The sequence below is a fragment of the Aspergillus affinis genome, assembly GCF_023601865.1.
Source record: "Aspergillus affinis strain CMG 70 chromosome Unknown NODE_59_length_196328_cov_85_596298, whole genome shotgun sequence".
In the NCBI taxonomy this organism is placed as follows: Eukaryota; Fungi; Ascomycota; class Eurotiomycetes; order Eurotiales; family Aspergillaceae; genus Aspergillus; species Aspergillus affinis.
Window position 1 is genome coordinate 18,534 of NW_026515840.1, and position 22,702 is coordinate 41,235.

Here is a 22,702-nt window from a genome sequence, read left to right on the forward strand (position 1 = left end):
CCGCGACCCGATCCATGTATGTAGCTTGACATAACATGCAACCCAGTGATTGGCACGGCGGAGCTCTAACAATAGATTACAGGGTAGAGACTCTGTCCAGTTGTCTTCTCTTCTTATTACATTATATTCGATTTTTAATATTTTATTCGCACATCTTGAGCTAGACCTCATACCTAACCGATACTTATTCCCGGAGAAATTCCCCGAAAGACGCTACACCATGGCTTCAAAGGTCTTCTCCGTGCTGCTCGGTCAATTCCTGCTCTGTTTTCATGTTTTTTATGGACTTCAATGAGTGGATCACGTCATTATGAAGTGACTTGGGACCTTCCAGCGCCATCAGCGCAAAATGGCCACCGACTGTGGGTCGAGCGCGACAAAGGATGGGAAGGCCGGGATGCTGGCCCTTGGCTGATGTGGCAACGTATCGATCAGAAAAGGGCCAGTTGTGTTCTCCATTGGTCATGAATGCCCACAGGTCATCGACAAACTCGTTCCGGGTGTTTGTGTCAAGCGTGCCAGCTAGCCACATGTTCCAATCTGATTTGGCCCAGTCCTGCCGGTGATCCAGAGGGACTCCATATTCGGCTCGCACCGTCTTAAAAAAGGAATTGCCCATCTGGTATGCAGCATTTGGGAATGTTTGCAAGTTTAATAATACGTCGGGGTATAGATTGTATGGGATCTTCCATGAATCTTGGTTTTCGGGATATTGAAGCACAAAATGCGTTTTGCGTTCATCGGTTCCAAGACCTTGAGCGAAAAACAGCGATGCTCGCTCATAGCCAATTCGTGAGTATTCGTTCAATCCCGTCAGCTCTCCAAACGCTTTTAAACCAACTGCGGCCTTAATCGCCAGGTTGGTTTCATTAGCTAAGGGCCCTGCCGCATCATTGGATGACAACTGCTCCGCAATGTCAACGCTGTGCTCGACCAAATAGTCCGCGTAGTTCCTCAGGATAGGCGTATACTGTGTCCTCCAGGCTACATCCCCTGATGCACTCACATACGCCAGAGCCAGAACCATCAAGTTTCCGCATTCCTCGATTGGCATAGGCTCCGCCTTCTGATCATCGTGGCCAGTGGCATTTGGATAGTGTGCTCCCATATCATGAATCACGTATGGCTTCCTCCAACGCCCCGCCGCGAGATATCTCATCATCGGCTCGAGGAGAAGTCGAATATAATCTGGGTTCATTATATAATAGACGGGGAATGCGGGCATGATCACATCCACGGTGTTGAGGTTGCCGTTGCTCGACAGCTCCTTGATGAACCCGAGCACATCTTCAGTATCCAAAGTATCATTTGGGATAGTTAGATCGATTCCGCCGTATGCCTGACGAGCCGAAAGAGTGACGATGTCCGCATAATTTTGACTCGCGACTGCTTTTGCCTTACTCGCCATTTCTGAGTCAAGAACCGAGGACTCCTGGAGGGCGTCGTCATAATCATCCAAGAAGTATGAGACGGCCTGGTTCGTATCGGGATATTGGGCTCGGTAATACCCCGTGTATGGCTTTCCAAGGTAGTTGATCGCATTCTCCCTCACATAACCCACGGCGAAGTTCACCGATTGCTCGTTAGTAACGGTACCCAGGACATGCGACAAGGCCAGGACTCCTTCCGGCGCCCAAGGGTCGTTGTTAGCTAATTCCCCCGTCTTTGTAAACATGGATTCCACATTTTCCCATTTGCCCGAAGAGAAAGACAGGTTAGACGCGAGCGTCGGTCGAGACGCAAAGATTACCTCTCCCCAAGTGGCCATGTCGTCTACTTCAGAATATGGCGTTGCGTTTTCCACTGCAAGCGAATAAACTGCCGTAGAGCCGGCCTTCTGGAAGTTGCGGGCAGTGCTCTCCGCACTCCCAGCCCATCGTCCGTCAATACTAGAAAGGACTTGAACGGTACTGGTCGATGACCCGGAAACGGTCACCGTCAGATAGCCTGGGAGTGTACAACATTAGCGCTCAACCAAATATCATTCCAGGGATGAGAGCGCATCATACTAAAGGGAAGAGACTGCCGGAGGTAGTTCGAGGGCGATATCGGGGAGAAGAAATCAAGAGTGATGACGGCCTCCCCTGCAGCAAGGGTGAAAAGCGAATGCGTCGCTGTATACTCGGCGCTGCGAACGACAGCCGGACGAACGCCATCGCCGTGGTCCTTCACGCCCATCAAACTGTAGGTGTGACCATCTACACGCGCCAGAACAGACCAGGTGAGATTCTGGCCAGCCCAGAACTGTGGCTCTGCATGCGGTAGGTCCTGGATCTGGTCGCCGGGCATCCAGGTTGAAAGATACGGGTTACGGACGGCTAAGGGATAGGACGGTGGCTGTGCTGGTCGGTAGACTATAGCATTGGGTTCGTTGGTGAATAGTGAAAGCACTGTTGTAAACAAGGATACCAATCCTAGGCTATTGTGGAAATTAAGATGCATGATGGAGGTTCTCTCGAGTAGAGGCTCCGGTGTCGATCTAAAAAGGGTTTATACAAGGAGTATATAATTCATGAGGTTATGGGAAGCCGGAAACAGATATTTGACGATGGTAAGGGATCTGGGGGAAACAGCGACCGGTCCAGGCTGGCTGGGCTTGTCGATCCCATGGCGTCATTGGGGCCGGGGTGCGTGTCGCCCTCGAAAGGTCCCCGGAGAGTCAAAGATGATGCCAATTGATTGACAACAGTCATAGCAGCGTGCATCGGTACTTCATCATGAGTACTGCGGTCCTTTTTGGTCGGACTATACACTATCCATCAATTAGAGTCGGATGGGAACGACAAGAGAGGTTGCGAGATCATCCAGCAAAAGAGACGCCAAGAGAGTGTGGAATGCGGGGTTTGGCTTTCATAATGAAATTGATGACAATCCGAGTCCTAGAGCTGGGGCAAAGAGGTTCATAATGAGGGAGTCAGTATACTTGATGTATAGATGCTGCGTGGTATTGTGAGGCTATTCTGTCTTGTGCTTTCCCTCCTCCGGGATTCATATCGCCGCTCATCGAACACACTCCTTCGTCTTTTGGCATATGAAACAGTGCTGACTCTGTATCCAGAGAACAATCTTCACTGCCAACGAATTTCTCCAGTTCTTCGGGCTCCCATCTCGTCATCAGAGGTATTCGTAGGTTCGAATGCAACTAGCGTGGCCATCCAACACTCTTCTATGCCCTGGTTCTTAGACTCCCAATGAGCATGATGCCTTCGATCTTCGCAAAGACTCTCGTAGAGCAAAAAAGGGAGTTTCGACGTTGTAATCGCGGGCACAGAATTCCAATCCTAATCGAAGGGCAATGCCGTTATGAAAATTCAGCACCACTGTCATCTCCCTAGGTAAGTTTCAGTCAGCGCCCAATTTCTGTTTGTAGCTTCATTCCTCTGATATGGTCCGGACGAGTGTGTCTCTTAATATTCTTCTTGTTGCACTCCTTCCTCTTCGAACGCTCTCTGGGGCTTTCCCAGGGATTCTCACGGCGGTTCCCTCAACTCCAATGCCGCAATGTAAACTCCGATTGCGTGATTCCAGGTTGGCTGATGCCACGCCGGAAACCCCCCGCCGTGTGGTTCTCCGCACGCTGAGACACCGATAAGTTCATTGAGGCTTCTTAAATTATGACAAATGTCTTCTTATCGGATCCCAGAGTAGGCCTTGGAAATGATTGCTCCGCCGACGCCAGTCTGGAGTGTACCTGACAAGAGGTTACCCCCTCTTACGGTGCGATATGATCAACCAGCGGCCTATCTAATATCCGCCTATTGCCTTTTACCTTGCGGAGTAGAAACCCCGCTGGATGTTCAACGATTGTTTTCGCTGACGAACGGATACTTCGGCTCAGGAACATGATTAATAATGAGCGCTGATCGATATCGGGGGAATCTCACAAGACGTGATTCCGTAGCAGCTGTCGCCATCATCCATCGTCCATCGCGTGCGCAGCAGGGTATAGTCGGCCAATCACGATATATCCGAGCTGGAGGGGTCGCGACTGGACAAATGTATATAAAGAAGGATCTGGCCTGTGGTTGAAGAGGCAATCATTCAGACCACTAGGTACCAATTCAAAAGCCAGACTTTCAATCGCAAAAATGCCGACCGAGTTTATCAGTTTGACGTTTCCCAACAAATCGACGGAAATTAACCCGATTCCCAATCCCTCGATTGATCCGGACTACCTGGTTCGCTATGCGCGGTCGCTAGACGATTATGCCTTCAACTATACGTTGGTGCCCTACGATTCTTCCTATTATGATCCTTTCACAGTCGGTGCAACGATTGCTGCCGTGACCAAGAACCTCAAGGTCATCATCGCGCTCCGACCAAACACGTTATATCCGACAGTGGCCGCAAAGGCTCTGGCGACTCTAGATCAACTCAGCTCCGGCCGCGCGGTCGTTCACTTTATCGCCGGTGGTAGTGACGCCGAGCAGGCCAAGGAGGGTGATTTCCTGAACAAGGAGCAGCGATACGCACGTCTCGAGGAGTATATCCGTATTCTGCGCCGGGCTTGGGAGTCGCCGGAACCCTTCGACTGGGAGGGGACCTATTATCAATTCAAGCAGTTCAGCAACAAGGTGCGCCCGGTCAACGGCACCATCCCCGTCTCGGTGGGAGGATCGTCGGACGAGGCATACCGCATTGGAGGGTCGCTGGCCGACATCTTCGGACTCTGGGGCGAGCCCCTGAAGGAAACAAAGGAGCAAATCGATCGCATCTACGCCGAGGCGGCACGCGCGGGCCGTCCCGAGTTCGACCGGCCGCGGATTTGGGTCACCTTCAGACCAATTATCGCCGAGACCGACGAGCTCGCCTGGGCCAAGGCTCATCGCACCTTGGACGCTCTGACTGAGAATCGAGCCAAGGGCCAGGGCAAAGCGCCGGCCGATGCCCCTCCTCCGCAAAACGTCGGCTCGCAGAGACTGCTCGACATCGCCAAACGTGGGGAGGTGCAGGACCGCGCCCTGTGGTATCCCACCGTCACCGCAACCAACGCGCGCGGGGCGTCCACGGCGCTCGTCGGATCCTATCAAACCATTTCCGACTCGATTCTGGATTATGTCGATCTTGGGGCGGAGCTGATTTCCATTCGAGGTTATGACAATCTCAACGATGCCATCGATTATGGCCGCTACATCCTACCCCGGGTGCGCCAGGCATTGAAGGAGCAGGAGAGCTCCTCTGCGGCCCAGTGATGCGGTTTTCTTCAATACATTCGTGATAATCGGTGGTTTGGCAGCCAGTTCACACGAGCGTTATCATGAGCCAGATATTAGTTAGACGAGATGACCAAAAAGAGAGATATCACACGAAGCATTCGAACATCCGTTAATCCCAGCGTAAAGCCCACAAAAATATACGTAAAAGGGCAGCGATGAAATTGAATTAGCTATTCAAAGAATGAGCTTTGGCGCTCAACCAGTCAGTTTAAACTTACAAAGTCGAAGGATGAGAAGGATGAGATGGCTTCAAAGGGCTCGACTGGCTTGATTTGAGGATTGTCACACAGCTCAAGAAAGACGAGGCGCCAGAAAGTCGATTTGATGGGGGATTTTGTGCACAGAGGATCATTTAACATAAATTAAACCCAACTTCAATAAATGGGGTGATAGCTCAGTTGGGAGAGCGCACGACTGAAGATCCACTCAGTCAAGTCAGTTCATCTGGCAATCGTGAGGTCACCGGTTCAATCCCGGTTCATCCCATAACCTTTATCTTTTTTTGCTTCAGATTTTCTGCCACTCCCACCATCACTGGGGTCGGTCGTCCCTTCCCTAACCAGAAAACCTCGCCTGCATTCATCCTACCCCACGTATCCTTTTGGTATTGATTGATCCCTTAATTTCCCTTCAACCAAGGATATTCTGGGTGTCGTAGAAGGGCCACCCCCCATCTTGCCATGATGGAGGGAGACGCTGACATTGGAGACGCTGACATAGGAGACTAACATCACCGGTAAAGAGATGAAATGTGCGTTTCAGCATAACTCTTGGAAAATGCCTTTAAAATTTGCGTCTATTTCGTCTGCTAATCATAATATCCAGTAATCCGTTCTGCCGTCACTCTAGAGCTGAGCCTTCTCCACCCTTCTACCAATCTCATCGAAATGAATCTGTTTTCCAGTGACCAATGCCTCTTGCAAGTAGGAACCAATCTCTACTGCCTTGACCGCGTTGGTCAGCTTGATAGGAAGCGGCGTGTTATCCAAGCACGAGGCAGTGAACTCATTGGCTTCTCTCACGAAGGCAGGTCCAAACCGACCGATGAAATTGGGTGGGATTTCGCGGGTGATGCCACCAGGGTGGTAGAGGTTCACAAAGTTGCGCTGTGGGTTGATGTTCACAGACAGCTTGCCCTCGGTCCCAATCACCTCTGTCGTGTCCTCCTGGCCATGGGGCATCATGCGGGAGCAATAGTAGTAGGCAATCTTGCCGTTGTGGAACTCGACAATTCCCACAGCGTTGTCATAGTCCTTGTACTTCTTCAATTCGGGCTGCACCGCCGTGATTCCATGCGCCGAGATGCTCTTGGGAACGGCATCGTCGCCGAAGTACCACAAGGTAAGGTCGATGTCGTGGACGGACATATCGACGAACACTCCACCGGACCATGCCGCGTAGGCAACGTAGAAACCGGAAGGGTCAAACTTGTCACAGGTTTGACTTCTCACGATCGATGGTCGTCCGATTGCTCCCTGGCTTATCTTTTCGTGAACCTCACGATAAGATTCATCGAATCGTCGCGAGAACCCGCACATAACTTTGAGATGGGGTTTGGTCTTTGCCTTTTGCACAACAGCCTTGCACTATTGTTGAGTGTTAGTCTGCTAATGAAAACAACCCAGATATACATAGAATGGAAAATAGTACATACAACTTCGACATCGGTTGACAATGGCTTCTCGCACAAGACGTGCAGATCATGATCGATGGCCTTCATCGTCTCCTCGGCATGCACAGAGGTAGCTGTTCCGATAGCTACGGCTTGCAGTCCGGGGTGGTCCAACATCTTTTCGTAATCATCATACAATGTTACTCCATACGGCTCAAGATTCTGCCGACCCCAGCTGATTTCAGCCGGGTCAGGAGTGAATGCAGCAACCAGGTCAGCGCGGGGGGTCTGGTGAAGGAAGTTGTTGGCATGGATCTTGCCGACGCGACCCAGGCCGGCCATGCCAACTTTGAGTTTCTGGATGGACATCGTGAAGTAAGAGTGGCACGAAATAGGGCGAAGGAAAGAAACTAGAGAGTCGAGACAAAGGAAAAGAGCTCACGAGGATGGATCTGCTCATTCAACCTGGGTATATTTGGGGCCCTTTTATATCCAGCGAGACCTTGCTGGTGAGCCTTTATTTCGCCTTTAATTGCATAGTTTGGTGAATATAAGGCAAGTCTACCCATTTGAAGCTCATCTGTATCTGCATACTGAGGGGTATAAAGTGGGAATCGAAGGTGATCGTGAGTCTGTAAGCTGCAGACGAGTTCCACGGCGGAGACGGGCAGAGTTTCCAGTGGAGACGGAAAGACTTTCCCTGCCTTTAAAAAGGGCGGATCTTCTTGTTTGCGGGGAAATTCTTGCGGGGCTCGGCCTTTCTCCGCCTTGCGAGAAACCCGTCGGCAACTCTCTCCGCATTCTTCTTCTCTTTCTCCCCAGATCGATTACTGCTTTACTAGCAGGCAGCTCCATGTCTTGGTCACCGAAGAAGAGAAGCCGCCTTGCTACTGGCTGGTAATTGGTACCCCGGTCCACTTCATCCAATGAGTTCAATACTGAAGAGGAGACTAATCAATGCTGCAGCCAAAGATGTAGGGGTAAGTAGAGGCCCCTGATGGATGAGGAAGATGCCACTCTCGCCATAGAGATTTGGCCTATCGCGATCATGAGTGCTAGACTGATTTAAGCGTTATCTCATAGCTCGCCATCTGAAATGTGCGTACCATCCCCTCATTCTAATTTAGCATACATCTTACATGGGTACAGGTGATCTCAATTATCCAGCCTGCGATCATTGCCGACTAGCCAGTGCTAATTGCGAAAGAGGGTTCAATGTGAGGTTTCGCAATGGATTAGGCTTGGACGACGACCCTGCCGTTTCATTTCCAGAGTCAAAGATATGGCCGCGGCCAATGGAATCTTGTGAGTTTTGTGTCAGGCGTCCTGTGTTTCTCCCACTAACTTCCTACAAGTACAGTTTTATGATGAGACTCTAGAAGTTAAAAGTCAATACAGGATAGTTGGTTCTCCGGAGTTTAACGGACCAAATGAGCGCCAGGGGCATAATTTCGTTGATTCGTCCCATGCACGGGGTAGTCCTGGGCAACACGGTATCTCTCAGCCACAGGAGCAGCAGTTGATCCAAACACATCAGAACATCAATAGGCAACAACTGGGTAGGCAAAACGGCTTTCGCTCTCTGGTAATTGATTTAATTAGTAGCATAGATGCCGTCCATTATCCAGTGGCTTCGCCGACTTCTACTGATCACCTTACCCCAAACAATTTTGCATTGTCGGTAAACGATAATCAAATAGTCCTACAAAAGACACACGCTTTTTTCAATGAGAGAGAGGCTACTCTAATGCGCAACTACGTGGAAAATATGGCTTTGTGGGTAAGAAAATTCAAAATACGGTTTTACCCCAAATTTCTGCAGAGTATACTGACCTTACTCGTAACAGGCTGATATCACAGACCGTGAACGACATTTTGAGGTTGAAGTCCCTTTGCGAGCCGTTCAGAACTCTGTTCTATGCCTCTCTATCTTTGCTTTCTCCTCCCGGCATATGAACCGACAGAGAAAGAGCGAAGCAGCCGAGGCATTACAGTACCACAACAGATGCCTTCAGCTGCTAATACCCATTCTATCAGATATGAGGGACAATATTAGTGACACTGTTCTTGCGGCGGTCGCAATACTTCGGCAACATGAAGAGATGGACAGTAAGTTCCCCAGGCTTTCTGATTTTTCTGGTTTTCCTGACATAGGCTCACTTGTCTCAGGCGAGGACAATCAATTCCACTTGACAGGGATAACCCACATTCTAAATACAGTATCGACATTTGGGTCATCTGGTGGTTTGGGTGAAGCAGCAGCATGGTTATGCCTTCGCGAAGACATCCACATATCGATAACATCACAAAAGCCATTACGCGCTGATCTTGAGAGCTTCAGAAACTCAAATGTTTTTATGAGGAGCGATGATTTTGCCTGCGCAAGCCGAATGGTATTCTTACTGGCCAAACTTCTCAAATGTGCATTTAGTTATGAGTCGGGGACACATCTTACTGCGCTGCAGTGCGCAAGGGGAGAGATTGAGCATTGGTATGCCACTAAACCGCGCACATTCGAGCCCATTCATTTTACTCCGCGCAACAAAGAAGCCCCAGATCGATTCCCGGGCATTTGGATGTTGCTACCAGTTCATGGTTGGTTTTCATACTCGAGACTTTGGCGACGATTCACTGACAGACCGTAGTGGTCGGCGTTCAATATTATCACATCGCGAAAATTATGTTGGCCTTCTCGTGCTGCCCAAACCCATCCCCTGCATATGAGGTTTTCAAAAATTCTCGCCATATTGAGGTATGATCATCGAATCCGACGTGGCACACTGATAGCGCATGTTAAAATCAAGAATTCCAGAAAACTGTTCGGGGCCATCTTCTCACCGTACTCGGTCTGGCCAAGTCCAATAAAAAAGCCGAAAACACCCTTTTCACTGCACGTCATAGTTTAGTTGCCTGTGAGTGGTACTTAATCTCCTATCATTTGTAGGGGTTCGAGTTCTTGTCAATCTATTTGGTCGATTTGAGCGTTTGCCAAATCCGATTGTATTCGTGCTGACTATGTTTACACAGGGGGCTGGGTTATTCGCCATAAGCTAGATCAAGCAGCTGCAGAAGATCTACTAAGTGATCTGGAGAAGAGAACTGGCTGGGATGTGGCACCCTCGATTCAGGCGTTGCGAGGGCAATGGTATGAAGAATACTCGGACGAGTAGTCCCAAACTCAAGCAGGCTTCTAGCAAGCCTTGGCTGAATGAGTGATACCAATCGGCGCGTGCTGTACGCGAGCTCTCTCAGATGCTTTTTACCAGAAAGCATCATTCTATAGGTTACATTTGAGACTCCGCTTGTTGTTGTGAAGATGTCAAGATGATAAGTCAACCGAAGGCAACTAGAGAGACAGGACGATATCTCTAGTTGAAACCCAGATATCGGCCATCGTGACAGTACTCAACACCCTATTTGTTGTCATAATTCGACCCTTGCGCCTGGATTATTACGGAATTTAGGTAACCTCAAAATTCCTGCGACCCCATTACAATCTGGCAAGAGCAACCCTGTGCGATTATGGCTTGGCTTACTGCGCAATTGTGATCCCTACAGGGTAGAGCCATACTCCTTTCCCAACGATCAATTGGTCTCTGTTTGCTTTCTCGCATTAGTGGAAAATCAAAATCATTCTCACCATTAGCTCCAGGCTTTAGAAGCGAGTTGTTTGGTGGCCACCTTCCGACTAGATACAAGCGGTGAAGGGATGCAATCCATGACGGAAGATCAATCTAGATGGACTCGGTGACAAAAATGCTGCATATACCGAGTGCTCCTGGCGCCTAGGGTTTATATCTTGACCTATCACAATGCTCCACAGGCTCTGCACGCTGCATGGCTCAGCACGGTCTCCTTGGGAGTCAAACCTGCACTTCCCATGCCCTGGTCCGAACACGAAGTCGGAAAATTCCTTGGACACCTGGGCAGCAAACCCTCGCCTGACATTCCACGACCGATAGTTGCGGCCTATCCACGTGTACCCATCGGAGATGTCAAGCTTTATGCTTGAAACGCCTCGTGACGCCCTTAACGCTCGGCTTTGACCTCTCATGACCCTGTCCAAGATACTTTCCGGCCGGTCTTGATTGGAATTTGGTAGACCGTCACTACAGTCAGTGATCTTGGCGATAGGGCAGCGTTGACAGGTCATCACATCAGGACAAGGAGAGCCTTTTTCCATCTGGACCCTTTCACCCACTGCCTCTCTAGTCTAGTTTTAACGTCAAATTCCGAAAGTAGATACCCTCTTTACGACCTGCCACAATGCCGTTTATGCGGATATGGAAATCTCGATTCTCCTCGTTACCTGCACCTCACAGCATCCGTGTCGACAACGAACCAATAAGTACTTATACAGGAGGCACAGAATCGGTTCCCCTCGATCGTAAACGTCCGCACTTTTCCTTTACCGACAAAGAAAAACAAGGAGCTCTCCAAGCACAGATCGAACCTGCCTCGAGTTCTTCTGCACAGGAACCAGCCCACTTTTGGAAAGACATCAATCCACCGGCCGAGCATCAGTTTACACCAGCCGTGTTTGTTTATAACCGTGCCAACCCATCCTTACCATCTCCATCACCCTCGTCAGTCCAGCCTCAGAACCGAGACGCAATGAATCGGAGCGAACCCACCTCGATCAGAAACAGTGCTCTCCCGGGCTACAACGACGTGAGCGGCGCAGTTATAGTCGATTGGAACGGGCTACCTCATTTCCTCTCGCCCCAGGAGGAGGTCGAGCGGAAATTGAAACTGGAGTGTGCCGTACGCGAACGGATGTTAGGATTGTCGAGACGGACGGATTTTGCTTGGGAAAGTCCTTGTCAGGGAACCGCATTGCCGCAGTACTCGCCTGCAAAGGCGAAACGATCACAACGACCGTCGTATAGAAGCGACCGCTATTGATGCGTCTCGGGTTGCTATTCGAGAAAAAATTATTCAACTTGCCTTCTCTAGTTATATGGTTGGTTCTGAAAGCCGATGTTACTCTCGCTGGAGGATGAAGGCCGCTTACTCATGGTATTTCGTCCAGTAGAGAGAAGACTCACTTTTCTATACCTATGGATAGATATACCATTTGGTCTCGGATATCCGTGCTGTCACCGGCTTGACACAACTGATTCTAGAATGACTCCTATGAGAGATACATGTGACGATTTATGATCGACGATTTTGACGTTTTACGATTGGACAAGGGAAGAGAAACTGGCGGCCTACTTGCAACTATGATTTCGGCCTCGACGACATGATACATGCAAATGCGATTTTTGAAAAGTTGCTAAAGAATATGCTTCTCAATATATCCAAATGAAATTTCTACATGATTTTTTTAGACGTAGATCTAGCTCCGGAAGAGCCTCAATCCACCTTCTTCCCTGTCCTCATCACTCTCAGCGCCACTTGCATCCTCCTCCTCCTCTCCTAGTAGGCCGCTGGCAGTCTTTCCAAGCAGCGAGGCAAATAACTCCTCTCGGGCATGGGCCGTCCACGAACCGCGGTCCTCGGGGGCCATGAAATTCTGCAGTTTCTCGTGAACGTCGAACTTCATCTTCCGGCCCTTCGACGCACGAGTGTCAATCTCCCTCTTGACCTTGTCCTTGCGCATGCCGGTGACCGGATGGATAGAGGAAAGACGGGACGGCAGCTGGATATGCAGGGTATCGATGCCGTTGGTGATAGCATCGGACGAGGACATGCGCTGTTCGACAAGATCCCGCAGCAGCGATTGGTAGAAGATGGTGTCGTCGTAAACGGGCTCGCGGTCCTCGCTGGCACCATTCGAGGAGGAGCGCGCACGCTTCGCGGCGCGGTCGCCGGTCTCGGACGCAACCTGGGCGTCCAAAACGGCGGTGATGGTCTGCTGGCTGCCGGTCGCGGCGCCCAGAAGCTTTCCGCGGGCGTTCGGCGCCGCCGCCGCGTTGGAGCCGCGTACCTTGGAGGACCATTTGTCCAGGATGGCGCGGCGGTGGGTGTTCGAGTCGGATTCCAGGTCGGTCATACGCTTCCACAGCGAGGCCGAGGACGTGCTCGGCGAGGCGGCCGACGGTCTCTTTCGCTTCTTGGACTCGTCCGGGGAATGCGCGTCGGCCAGGGCCAGACGCAGGTCTTCCAGGGTGGACCAGAGGGCCAGGGCAGCTGATTCGGCGGATTTAATGGCCTTGCCGTCGGTGCTCTCCGTGTCCTGGTCGGCGAGCGAGAACTGGTTGATGGCCGTCAGACCCTTCTGGAGCTTGATGCGGGTGTTGAGAAGGGCGTCGAAGGTGGCGCGCTGTTGCTTGACGGCTTTACCCTTGGTTGCGTCGGACTTGGCGGCTTGCGAGAGCGTGGCCGCGATGGTCTTCTGATCGGTGGCCATCAGTCGGCGCAGCTCGTCCCGGTCGTCGGATTTGGCGGGCTCGTCGAATTTGACGCGACGTTTGGAGGGTCTGGATTCTTCCTCGTCCTCAAATTCGTCATCATCATCTTCATCATCCTCGTCGTCATCTTCGTCGTCATCTTCGTCGTCCTCTTCGTCTTCGTCCTCATCCTCGTCAGAGGGTATCTCATCCTCATCCTCGCCTTCCTCGCCTCCTTCAATCTCATCTGACCCATCAGTTTCCATGTCGATATTCACGTCCCGCTTCCCCTTCTTCCCAGAGACCTTGGACTTCTTAGGAACCTCCTCTTCACTTTCCTCAGACTCCTCCTCCTCGTCGTCCTCGTCGCTTCCCAGCTCGAGACCATCCCCCTCATCGTCATCCTCGCTATCGCTCTCCTCGCCCCCGGAACGCGCTTTGAACGGATCGTCATCGCTCTCAGCCTCAAGGGCGTCTCTGCTGACCTTAGAGCCGGCATATTGCTTTCCCAGAGTGATCGGGTCTTGTTTTCGGAGTTTCCCTTTGCTGCTGGACGTTAGCAGGACCGCGGAGAAAACAAACACAACCTAGATGAAACAAAATTGAAGGAAGCAAACTCACCCTACAGCCTGGTAGTGCTCTCGACCGGCATTCTCATCGACATCTCGACCTCCCTCTTCATCGTCGCTGTCCGGGCCGGCGTGTTCCAAGTCCTCGGGGTCGAAATCTGTTTGCGAAAGAAAGCAAATTAATTAGGATGCAAAACAACAATAATTCAACGTAGGATAATGAATCGAACCTTTAGGAGTAGGGTCGTCCAATTCAGCATACTGCTCTGCTAACGATCTTCGCGCCATGTTGAAAATGTAATCCGGCGTGTCTGCTTGTTCTAACCTGGTTCTTTGCGATCAACCCCAAAGAATGCCGGGACTACTTTTTTTTTTCTCTTCGATCTTTTTTTTCTGCCGCTGAAAAGTCACGAGGCGGTGAGGGGATTACTTACCTGGTTGGGTTAGCGACCAGCGAAAGGGGGCAGTTCGTCCGGCGGTGGGTATTTATTCCCGGCAATATTTCCTCCGCGGGCTTCGGCATCAGTTCTCATACTCAACGTTGGATACATTGGGCTTGCATTGACCATGTTCGGACGGAGATTCTTTTCGACCGCCCGAGTTTTGCAACATGATAACCCATTGGTGTGTTTTTCTTCGTGGTTTGATCTGGGAGGGGGTCTCTCGTTGGTCTATTTACTAACTATTCATCTCCGCTTAGGGCCTTCCTCGCTCCGGCACTCCGCCTCCATTCCCCCGTCGTCGCGGACTCCCTGAGAAACGCAAGATTCGTGATGTGAAGAAGATAATTGCGGTGTCATCGGCTAAGGGAGGTGTGGGCAAGTCGACAATTGCTGGTGAGTGAGTTTAGGGACTGGCGGGGAGCTACCCATCTATATAACCTCCAGCGCATTGCCTTCCCGACGGCAATGATGTCCACACAAGCAAAAAAGTCAATAGCTGACATGTGTCTGCGATCTAGTCAACCTTGCTTTAGCCTTCGCGCGTCGAGGCATCCGCACCGGAATTCTAGACACCGATATCTTCGGTCCCTCTATCCCGACTCTCCTCAATCTCTCCGGCGAACCGCGTCTTGACGATAGTATGCCATCAACCCTCCCTCCTCTCTGTCCCCCTCACCACCAAGAGAGACTAATTATCTAACACCTCAAAAAGAGAATTGCCTAGTTCCCCTAACCAACTACGGCCTAAAATCCATGTCCATGGGCTACCTCCTCCCCCAAGCCGCCTCCACCACCACCTCCTCTTCGGACCCCAACACCCCCCTCCCAATGGACACGACCCCGATCTCCTGGCGTGGCCTCATGGTCACGAAAGCCATGCACCAGCTCCTGCACTCCGTCTCCTGGGGCCCTCTCGACGTACTCTTCCTCGACCTGCCGCCCGGCACAGGCGACGTGCAACTCACCATCGGCCAGGAGATAATCCTCGACGGGGCGGTCATCGTATCGACGCCACAGGACATCGCGCTCCGGGACGCCGTCCGCGGGTTCGGCATGTTTCAGCGCATGGAGGTGCCCGTGCTCGGCATGGTGCGGAACATGGCTTTCTTCGCGTGTCCGCAGTGTGGACATCAGACGAGGATCTTTTCCCACGGGGGGCATCATCATGACCATCATCATGGGGGCCAGGAGGACTGGGGCGTCGTGGCGGAGTGCAAGCGGCTCGGGGTCGATTTCCTGGGCGATATCCCGCTGGATGCGCGTGTCTGCGAGGATGCGGATCGGGGCATGCCGACGGTGGTGGCGGAGGAGTCGGCGGATCGGAGTGCGCGGAGAGAGGCGTTTTTGGGTGTCGCTGAGAAGGTGGCTAGGAAGGTGGGGGTGGAATGGTAGGTAGGTAAGTAGGTAGGCAAGGACGATGTTTTGATATGGATGTGATATTTATACCCAATGATAGATAGATCGGTTCGTTGTATTTATAGGATTGATGTTTGAAATGAATCTCAGCTCCATTACCTAGTAAGATGTACCACTTCTCGTAAATGAGATATGAAAGGGTATCCATTGTGTATGTAGGTAAAGATAGTAGAACTAATGCGAGACATACAAGATCCGTCGGAGTATCAAGGTAGCCAAAAAAAAAAAGAAAAGAAAAGAAAAGAAGCCGACATGTCAACTAGATAGGTATAAAACGGTGCTTAACTTTAAGGAAGCCCAGCCACACAAAATAACAACAACAGAAAGGGAGATTAGCGAATGGATCAGTTATAGCTAGCAGATATACGAATCAATGACCCGGTATGTACTCGTCAGCGGTCCTGAAGACATCACGTTCCGGCATGCCGGGACGGGAAGATTCCATCCCATTCTCTACCACCTCGCTCTTCCCACCTAAGGAAGACGTACTCGCCAGACCTGCCGAGCCATGGGACATGGAAAGAGCCTCCACGGAACGAGACTTCGAGTCTACATCGTTCATGGTGTTCACGACCCCCGCGGCGTTGAGGACGGCCCGGGTGCTGGCGGCATCGACGCCGGTGCTGGTGATAGCCAAGGACTTGTCACCGAGGGTGCTGACATCATCGGCTACATCGGAGGTCATGCCGCTGCGGATCGTGCCCGAGCCAGCATGAGACGAAGGTCGGTGTCGGTGTCGCGGGGCGTAGGGGTCTGAAGTTGGGGCGATAATCCCGGGAGCGTGGAAGAGTGACTGCGTGCTGGCTGCCTCTTCTCCGAACCGCTTAGATTCGTAGGCGGGTAGAACGATGAGAGGGCTGTGGGTCTTGTCGAGAAGGTGGAGGCGTGTCTGCGTGCCCGTGCTGGTGGTCGTGTCAGGGCTGTTCCTTTCCCCGGACGAGAGTTCCTCGTTCGCCTTTTCGACGTCAAGGGCAGCAGGCTTAGATTGTCCTAGATTGAAGACAGGGGGCTGCGGTTGCCCGACCGTAGGTACATCACTGTTTTCACGATTCGACGGCTTCTTGAGTGACGCCCCCGCCTTTCCTGCCTCCACGCTGATCCGCCGGGCGTCGCTGTCCCTTTGTCGCTCCCTCTCGATGGTCTTCTCGTCATGCTTGCTAGCCCAGTGGCTCCACAGTGTCATCGGATAGCTCTTGCGGCCATTCCGCGAAGGCAATACACCGGGGGCCTCTTTCCGCGCAGCCAGGGAACACGGGGGTGGAAATTCGTTCTCGAAATCCTCAAAGCCATAGGCCAGTTCCTTCAGTCGCTGCTGCTGCACTCGCAGCTTCTCCTTGGCAAACTTAACGTCCCATTCCTCTTTGCCTGCGAGCCATTTCTTGACGAGCTCCGGGTTGAAGGATCCCACGTGCGAACTGGGAAGTTGGAGGATGGAGTACGAAGATGGCGGAGGCAGGGGGTAGATACGGCCTCGTTTGTCCACTCTCTGCCGCACCATTCCGTCTTTAAACGGGGGCAGTGGATCGCCAGCCATGCCGACGGAGGAAACGGCACCATTAGAGACTGGCTTCTCTGTTGCCGTGTCGGCAGGTGTTTTCGGGGTGTCTGTGTCACTGGAAGAAATGGGAGAGACGACGTTGTCATCAAGGATGTCAATGCGAGATTCCTGCGCACAAGCAAGCGCCCACGCCCCAAATTGGGCGACTGATCTATACATGTATTTGGCCGGACGGGTGAAGCTGAGGGTCGGTGCTACATGACAAAGGTCATCCCAGACCTGCAGCTGAACGTATGTTCCGGGGTATTTGTGCAGAGTTTCGCGATTCGGATCATGCTCATCCAAGTAAGCATCGGCCGGTGGATAGGCCGGCGGATTCGCAGCTTTGTGCGCGAGGTAGATTTGTTCGTCACGGAGCATCTCGCCTCCCCCGGTCATGATCTGAAGAGGCGGGAGACCTCCAAGCGAGGCCTGTAAGACAGGTGATACCAATGGATGTGACAGCAGCTGATTGGTCGTGTACATATGGATCTGGTCTTTGACTTCAACTGTCTTACCGTCCATGGGAACCTTGACGTTGTAGAGCTCCTCATATTTTGCATCTGGTCTCTGGTCCGCAGGGGCGTCTGTGAGAGGTGGATTGTTATCCTCAACCGAGTAGCCCTTGGCTACGGCTTCATCCGCCCGACCACGTGAGGGTATATTGGATTCCGGAACTTTGATCTGCGAGGCTCGTTTCTTGCCAATCGCCTCTTTGATCGAGAGAACATCGTCTGCGCTAGGCGGCGGCCATGCTGCCGACGGTTTATGCCGGAAGCCGTAAGGGGGGATGTAGTCGCCGGGATTATCTTTAACAATGCTGGGGAAGGAGTGCGTCAGGTCCACCCAAGGGGAGATTAAGATTGCACCTGCAGGAAGAGGAAGCCCCTGATCACGAACGGTGACCAATGTGCTTAAGTAGTGGTCAGCACAAGAAACAGAAAGAAACATTTGTGAGCCTCCAACTTACGAGAGCACCAACGCTCCGCCGGCAGAATCACCGGCAAAAATAATCTCGTTGGGTTTATACTGATTCAAGAGAAACAGGTACGCCGACAACGAGTCCTGCAGCGCACACGGAAAGGGATACTGTGGCGCCAGGCGGTATTCCGCTGCGATAGAAGTCAAGTTAGTTCCGAATATCAATCAATACCTCGTTCGCGGATACCGTAACTCACTGCATCGAATTAGCATAACAACCACAAACAACCCCGAGCAAGATCCTACCGTGCAAACACCCGCCCCTTAAGCTTCCTCGCATGACGCTGCATCTGATACCGATGCGTATCCACACTGCCAAAGTAGTACGCACCCCCATGGATGTACAGCATAATGCGCTTCTGGCTGGGATGGTCCCCATTGGCCCGTTTTCTCTCGTTATGGTCGTTTCGCATTTCGATCCATTCACCCTTGAGATCCTCGGCGGGGCCACGCCATTGCCACCACTCTTTTCCACCGACGCGTTTTATGCCATGTGGACCTAATTGCTCGATAAGGGTGTTCGCGGCGGCTGTCAGGTATTTATTGGGGATGGTGACCGTCTCCGTCCTCACCCAGTGCGGACTGGGTACCCATTGGGTGGTGAAGGCTTGAATGTCCTCGACGGTGTGTTTGGAGGCGTAGGCGAGAAATTCGCGGAAAATGTGGATTCCTTCATCGTAGGAGACATGGATGTTGGGTTTATGGTGCAGCGATTTCCGATGTATGTACTGGGAGGTCTTTTGTTAGTGGGATTGGGTTGGGTCTATTGTACAGTCGCATGTCCACTCACATGAGAGACAAACGTCGAGAGAACGGCAGGAGTGAGAGCAAAGCTCAATGCCACCGTATTCAGAGGCATGATGGGATGCAAGATGAAAGGATGAAGAGCCGCTATGAGCTACCACTGCAAAGACCCATCCCTTGCTAAGATAGAATGTAGAGAAAGAAAAGGGGGGAGATAAACTAGGGACCGAGGCGTAGGAGAGGGGAGGAAGGAGAGAACGGGAGACAAACGGGAGATACGAGGGTACTTGGAGGGACAAAGGATGATTGCGTTAGACACGACAGGGGGTCATTGCGGTGACAACGAAGACGTCGAGACTTTCGACGAGTGAGTGTTTTTGGGGGGGAAAGGCGCCATGACGTCATGGGGTGCTGGACCTGCGATCGACTAACTAGTGAGTCTCTGTCGATCCACCGTCCCAGGGGCGACATCGCTAAGATGGGCCTGGTGCACCCCTCGATCCGACGGAAATACACATGGTCCTCGGATGTCACGTCCGCCAAGCTCATGATCGATAGATTTCTTGCCATTTAGAGCGCAGAGCAAACAAAAAAGGTAGCGGTTTGGCGATACGAGCACCAAACCATAACTACCAAATCTCTACGTTATTGAATTCCGATTCTCTTCAGGAATACTGTTCCCTCCTCCAATAATATAAAAGAATATTATGTAGAATGCTTGCCGAAGGGGTGTGTGGGGAAGGAAGGCCCAAAAAATATTGACCGACGCAGGGGTCGAACCTGCAATCTCTTGATTCGTAGTCAAGCGCCTTGCCATTGGGCCAGCCGGCCTTACTTGATGTTAATCGGCTGCTAGTTTGCTCTCATGGACCAGGCCAGTCGCTGCAGGCAGTCGTTGCACTGCGCCCGCGTCTCCGTGATGAGCGTCTCCGCCGACACCACCGAAGTCATTTGTCCAACGCCAGCACCACTCGATCATCCGGTCAGCATTGCACTTCGAGGATAAAGAACATGGGGAGGAACTCACGCCCAAACGACTTTATGCAGATGGCCATCCGTCCCCGCCAGTGTCTCCTTATACCGCACGATAACTTCCTCTTCATCTGCGCCGGCCAGCGATTGCTCGAAGGAATCGGTGATCAGAGCTCGACCGTCGTACTGACAGGGCCAGAAGCTCTTCATGCCGGTGACTACGTCATGAGCGGGTGATCTTGTTCAGTCAGTCGAGTGTGTGGTTTAGCGCGTGCTTGTCTTTATCCTCCCCGGGGAGGATATATATAACTCACTTGGCCGTTGCCGATGCACCATTGTCCGCGGCCAGGAGACGAGCCTTGATCTCGTCCGTCCACGGACATTCCTTCGTGCCCAAGAACTAGTATTGTGATCAGCAAATTATACCCCATGCCTCAAACGAAGAGATCTGGGAGAATAGACACCCACCCGTGTCCCCATCACAACCCCATCCGCCCCTACACATTATCAGTACCCGAACCACAGCGATATCGCTCACTCCACCCCATAACATAAACTTACCCAAAGCCAACGCAGCCGCCGCTCCCCTCCCATCCATAATGCCACCCGCAGCAAGAACCGGCACCCGCCTGCCCGGAAACTCCGCGGCCAACATATCGCAAACTTCCGGTAGGACCGTCATCAGACCTGCGCCCTGTCGGAACTGGTGCCCCCCGGCATCTGTACCCTGGACCGCCAGAATATCGATCCCATCTTGCACAGCCTCGCGCGCAATAGAAACATTGCCGATCTGAGCAATCACCTGGAGATCCCATCCCCGCCCAACGGCTTTTAGCCCCGAAATCAGTCTCTGGTGCTGGTCTCGACGCTCGTTGCCGAAGAGCCAGACCGCAGCGGGCTGGTATTCGGCGACGAGGGAGATAAAGTCGTCGGTCCAGACATCGGCCTTCATGGTGAGGGCCCCAATTCCGACGGGTAGCGGAGTCTTCGCGAGGAACTGTTCTCGGATGAGATCCAGTTGGGCGCGAAACTGCTTGACATCCTCGGAGTCTTTGGTGAAATTGGCACCTCCGCTAATAAAGCCTGATTTTTCGTCGTTAGTTCGGTGTCTCTTGGTGGGAAACATGTCATGTCGTACCGAAACCGCCGGCCTGAGTCACGGCTACCGCTAAGGCAGCATTCGTGGCTCCGGCCATGGGGGCGTTACAAATGAGAGGCGACGCGGTGCCTGGGAAGATCCGGGCCATGGATTCTGCTTTGGACGGCATGATGAAGCGTGTAGAATTATTTGGTAGTGGTAAGCCAGGGTATAGAGGGGAAGATGAGAAGATGATGGACAAAGAGAGAGAAACGGGGATATTTATTGGAACCTCGGAAGGCTACTCGGGGCATCGGCGTCTTTATCGAGCGTTCAGTAGACAGACCCATGTGGAGACACTCCCCACTGACTCCTTCGTTTAGTTAATAGTATAGATCATGGTTCATAATTGTTTATACTCCTGACCGTGTCCAACTGTCCATCCACTCATTGTTTATACTTCCTTCCCAAAGCATACCTACTTTAGTCTCCCTTGCAATGATGTCATCGCATGTCAAACCCGTCCGCCCCACTTGAATAAATTAAAATAAAATAAACATCAAAATTCCAGACCTCGCAACAATCCACTTTCTCCAAAGTCCAAACACACCACTCAGATTCTCAGTACTGCTGGATTATTCCACAATGGCCGACGCAACCCACCCGATCCCTTCCACCATGAAGGCCTGGATGTACCACAGCGCCGGCGTCGACTTCGAGAAGAAACTGACGCTGGAAACCGCCGCCCGCGCGCCTCCCAGTCTGCGACCGGACCAGCTCCTCGTCCAGGTGCTCTCCGCCTCCATCAACCCGGCGGATTTCAAGGTCCCCGAAATGGGCCTCGTATCCAAAGTCATCGTCTCGACGCCCGCCTCGCCAGGAATGGACTTCTGCGGCCGCGTCGTCGTCACGGGCCCTGCCGTGACGAAAGTCTCGCCGGGCCAATTGGTCTATGGCACAACTGCGAAACCCGTCCCCTTCGGCTCGCTGGCCGAATACATGGCCGTGGGCGAGCACAACATCGCCGCGCTGCCGGATGGCGTGGACCCCGACCACGCGGCCACGTTGGGTGTCGCGGGCCTGACGGCCTACCAGGCGGTCGTGCCGTACGTGACGAACGGCGATAAGGTCTTCATCAACGGCGGATCGGGCGGCTGCGGTATCTTCGCCATCCAGTTCGCGAAGCTGCTGGGCTGCCACGTGACGACGACGTGCTCGGGCCGCAACGCCGATTTCTGTCGCGAGCTGGGCGCCGACGAAGTCATCGACTACACGACCGAGGATGTCCTGGCCGTCCTGAAGGCGAAGGGCCAGGTGTTTGCCCACGTCGTGGATCATATCGGTACGCCTGAGGCGCTGTATCGGGAGTGCGACGCCTTCTTGTTGCCCGGCAAGGCTTTTGTTCAGGTCGGGGCTTCGTCAATGCTCATCTTTGTGAACCGCGTGGCGTGGCCGGGTTTCTTGGGCGGAGGCAAGAGAAAATACGATATCCTTTTGTGCCGCATGCGACCGGATGAGCTGGCACAGATTGGTGAATGGGTGCAGCAAGGGAAGGTGAAGGTGGTGGTGGACAGCACATTTGAGTTTGCGGATACGGTGCAGGCGTTTGAGAAACTTCGTCTGGGCAGGACTAGGGGGAAGATTGTGGTTCATGTCTCCGAGAAGGTTTGAGCGGGGGGAAGTCTGGTTCTAGGGTGCAATTTGTATAGTATTGAGTATTTAGTAGCGTTCTGGTCATCCAATGGGTTTCTTCATAAAAGTTATTTACAGATCGACATCGCCAGAAAATAGTATAAATA

At 52.3% G+C, this 22,702-nt stretch overlaps 10 protein-coding genes across 10 annotated transcripts; 5 read left to right on the forward strand and 5 right to left on the reverse strand.

Annotated features, from left to right (window-relative positions):
• Positions 1-226: 226 nt before the first annotated feature.
• Positions 227-2,442, reverse strand: KD926_008669 (putative glutaminase; the record flags this gene model as incomplete). The annotated part of the gene is made up of 2 exons (XM_053101418.1): positions 227-1,947; positions 2,010-2,442. 2 exons carry the CDS (start codon positions 2,440-2,442, stop codon positions 227-229), a joined length of 2,154 nt encoding a protein of 717 aa, XP_052954960.1.
• A 1,646-nt stretch (positions 2,443-4,088) lies between these two features.
• Positions 4,089-5,192, forward strand: KD926_008670 (LLM class flavin-dependent oxidoreductase; the record flags this gene model as incomplete). The annotated part of the gene is made up of 1 exon (XM_053101419.1): positions 4,089-5,192. The coding sequence occupies one exon, from the start codon at positions 4,089-4,091 to the stop codon at positions 5,190-5,192; it is 1,104 nt and encodes a 367-aa protein (XP_052954961.1).
• Positions 5,193-6,061: 869 nt separating this feature from the next.
• Positions 6,062-7,197, reverse strand: KD926_008671 (putative NAD binding Rossmann fold oxidoreductase; the record flags this gene model as incomplete). The annotated part of the gene is made up of 2 exons (XM_053101420.1): positions 6,062-6,802; positions 6,871-7,197. The coding sequence occupies 2 exons, from the start codon at positions 7,195-7,197 to the stop codon at positions 6,062-6,064; spliced, it is 1,068 nt and encodes a 355-aa protein (XP_052954962.1).
• A 557-nt stretch (positions 7,198-7,754) lies between these two features.
• Positions 7,755-9,998, forward strand: KD926_008672 (uncharacterized protein; the record flags this gene model as incomplete). The annotated part of the gene is made up of 9 exons (XM_053101421.1): positions 7,755-7,808; positions 8,068-8,133; positions 8,189-8,387; positions 8,439-8,608; positions 8,676-8,937; positions 8,998-9,423; positions 9,474-9,580; positions 9,641-9,740; positions 9,856-9,998. The coding sequence occupies 9 exons, from the start codon at positions 7,755-7,757 to the stop codon at positions 9,996-9,998; spliced, it is 1,527 nt and encodes a 508-aa protein (XP_052954963.1).
• A 1,096-nt stretch (positions 9,999-11,094) lies between these two features.
• Positions 11,095-11,733, forward strand: KD926_008673 (uncharacterized protein; the record flags this gene model as incomplete). Its single annotated transcript, XM_053101422.1, has 1 exon — positions 11,095-11,733. One exon carries the CDS (start codon positions 11,095-11,097, stop codon positions 11,731-11,733), a length of 639 nt encoding a protein of 212 aa, XP_052954964.1.
• Positions 11,734-12,169: 436 nt separating this feature from the next.
• KD926_008674 (AATF family protein) lies at positions 12,170-14,020 on the reverse strand (the record flags this gene model as incomplete). The annotated part of the gene is made up of 3 exons (XM_053101423.1): positions 12,170-13,712; positions 13,785-13,890; positions 13,963-14,020. The coding sequence occupies 3 exons, from the start codon at positions 14,018-14,020 to the stop codon at positions 12,170-12,172; spliced, it is 1,707 nt and encodes a 568-aa protein (XP_052954965.1).
• Positions 14,021-14,299: 279 nt separating this feature from the next.
• Positions 14,300-15,567, forward strand: KD926_008675 (Mrp/NBP35 family ATP-binding protein; the record flags this gene model as incomplete). The annotated part of the gene is made up of 4 exons (XM_053101424.1): positions 14,300-14,356; positions 14,433-14,568; positions 14,694-14,813; positions 14,888-15,567. 4 exons carry the CDS (start codon positions 14,300-14,302, stop codon positions 15,565-15,567), a joined length of 993 nt encoding a protein of 330 aa, XP_052954966.1.
• A 394-nt stretch (positions 15,568-15,961) lies between these two features.
• Positions 15,962-18,968, reverse strand: KD926_008676 (lipase/esterase family protein; the record flags this gene model as incomplete). The annotated part of the gene is made up of 4 exons (XM_053101425.1): positions 15,962-18,041; positions 18,099-18,240; positions 18,441-18,837; positions 18,900-18,968. The coding sequence occupies 4 exons, from the start codon at positions 18,966-18,968 to the stop codon at positions 15,962-15,964; spliced, it is 2,688 nt and encodes an 895-aa protein (XP_052954967.1).
• Positions 18,969-19,705: 737 nt separating this feature from the next.
• KD926_008677 (nitronate monooxygenase) lies at positions 19,706-21,093 on the reverse strand (the record flags this gene model as incomplete). Its single annotated transcript, XM_053101427.1, has 6 exons — positions 19,706-19,823; positions 19,881-20,063; positions 20,140-20,225; positions 20,294-20,322; positions 20,387-20,908; positions 20,964-21,093. The coding sequence occupies 6 exons, from the start codon at positions 21,091-21,093 to the stop codon at positions 19,706-19,708; spliced, it is 1,068 nt and encodes a 355-aa protein (XP_052954968.1).
• A 455-nt stretch (positions 21,094-21,548) lies between these two features.
• Positions 21,549-22,574, forward strand: KD926_008678 (NAD(P)-dependent alcohol dehydrogenase; the record flags this gene model as incomplete). Its single annotated transcript, XM_053101428.1, has 1 exon — positions 21,549-22,574. The coding sequence occupies one exon, from the start codon at positions 21,549-21,551 to the stop codon at positions 22,572-22,574; it is 1,026 nt and encodes a 341-aa protein (XP_052954969.1).
• Positions 22,575-22,702: the final 128 nt, after the last annotated feature.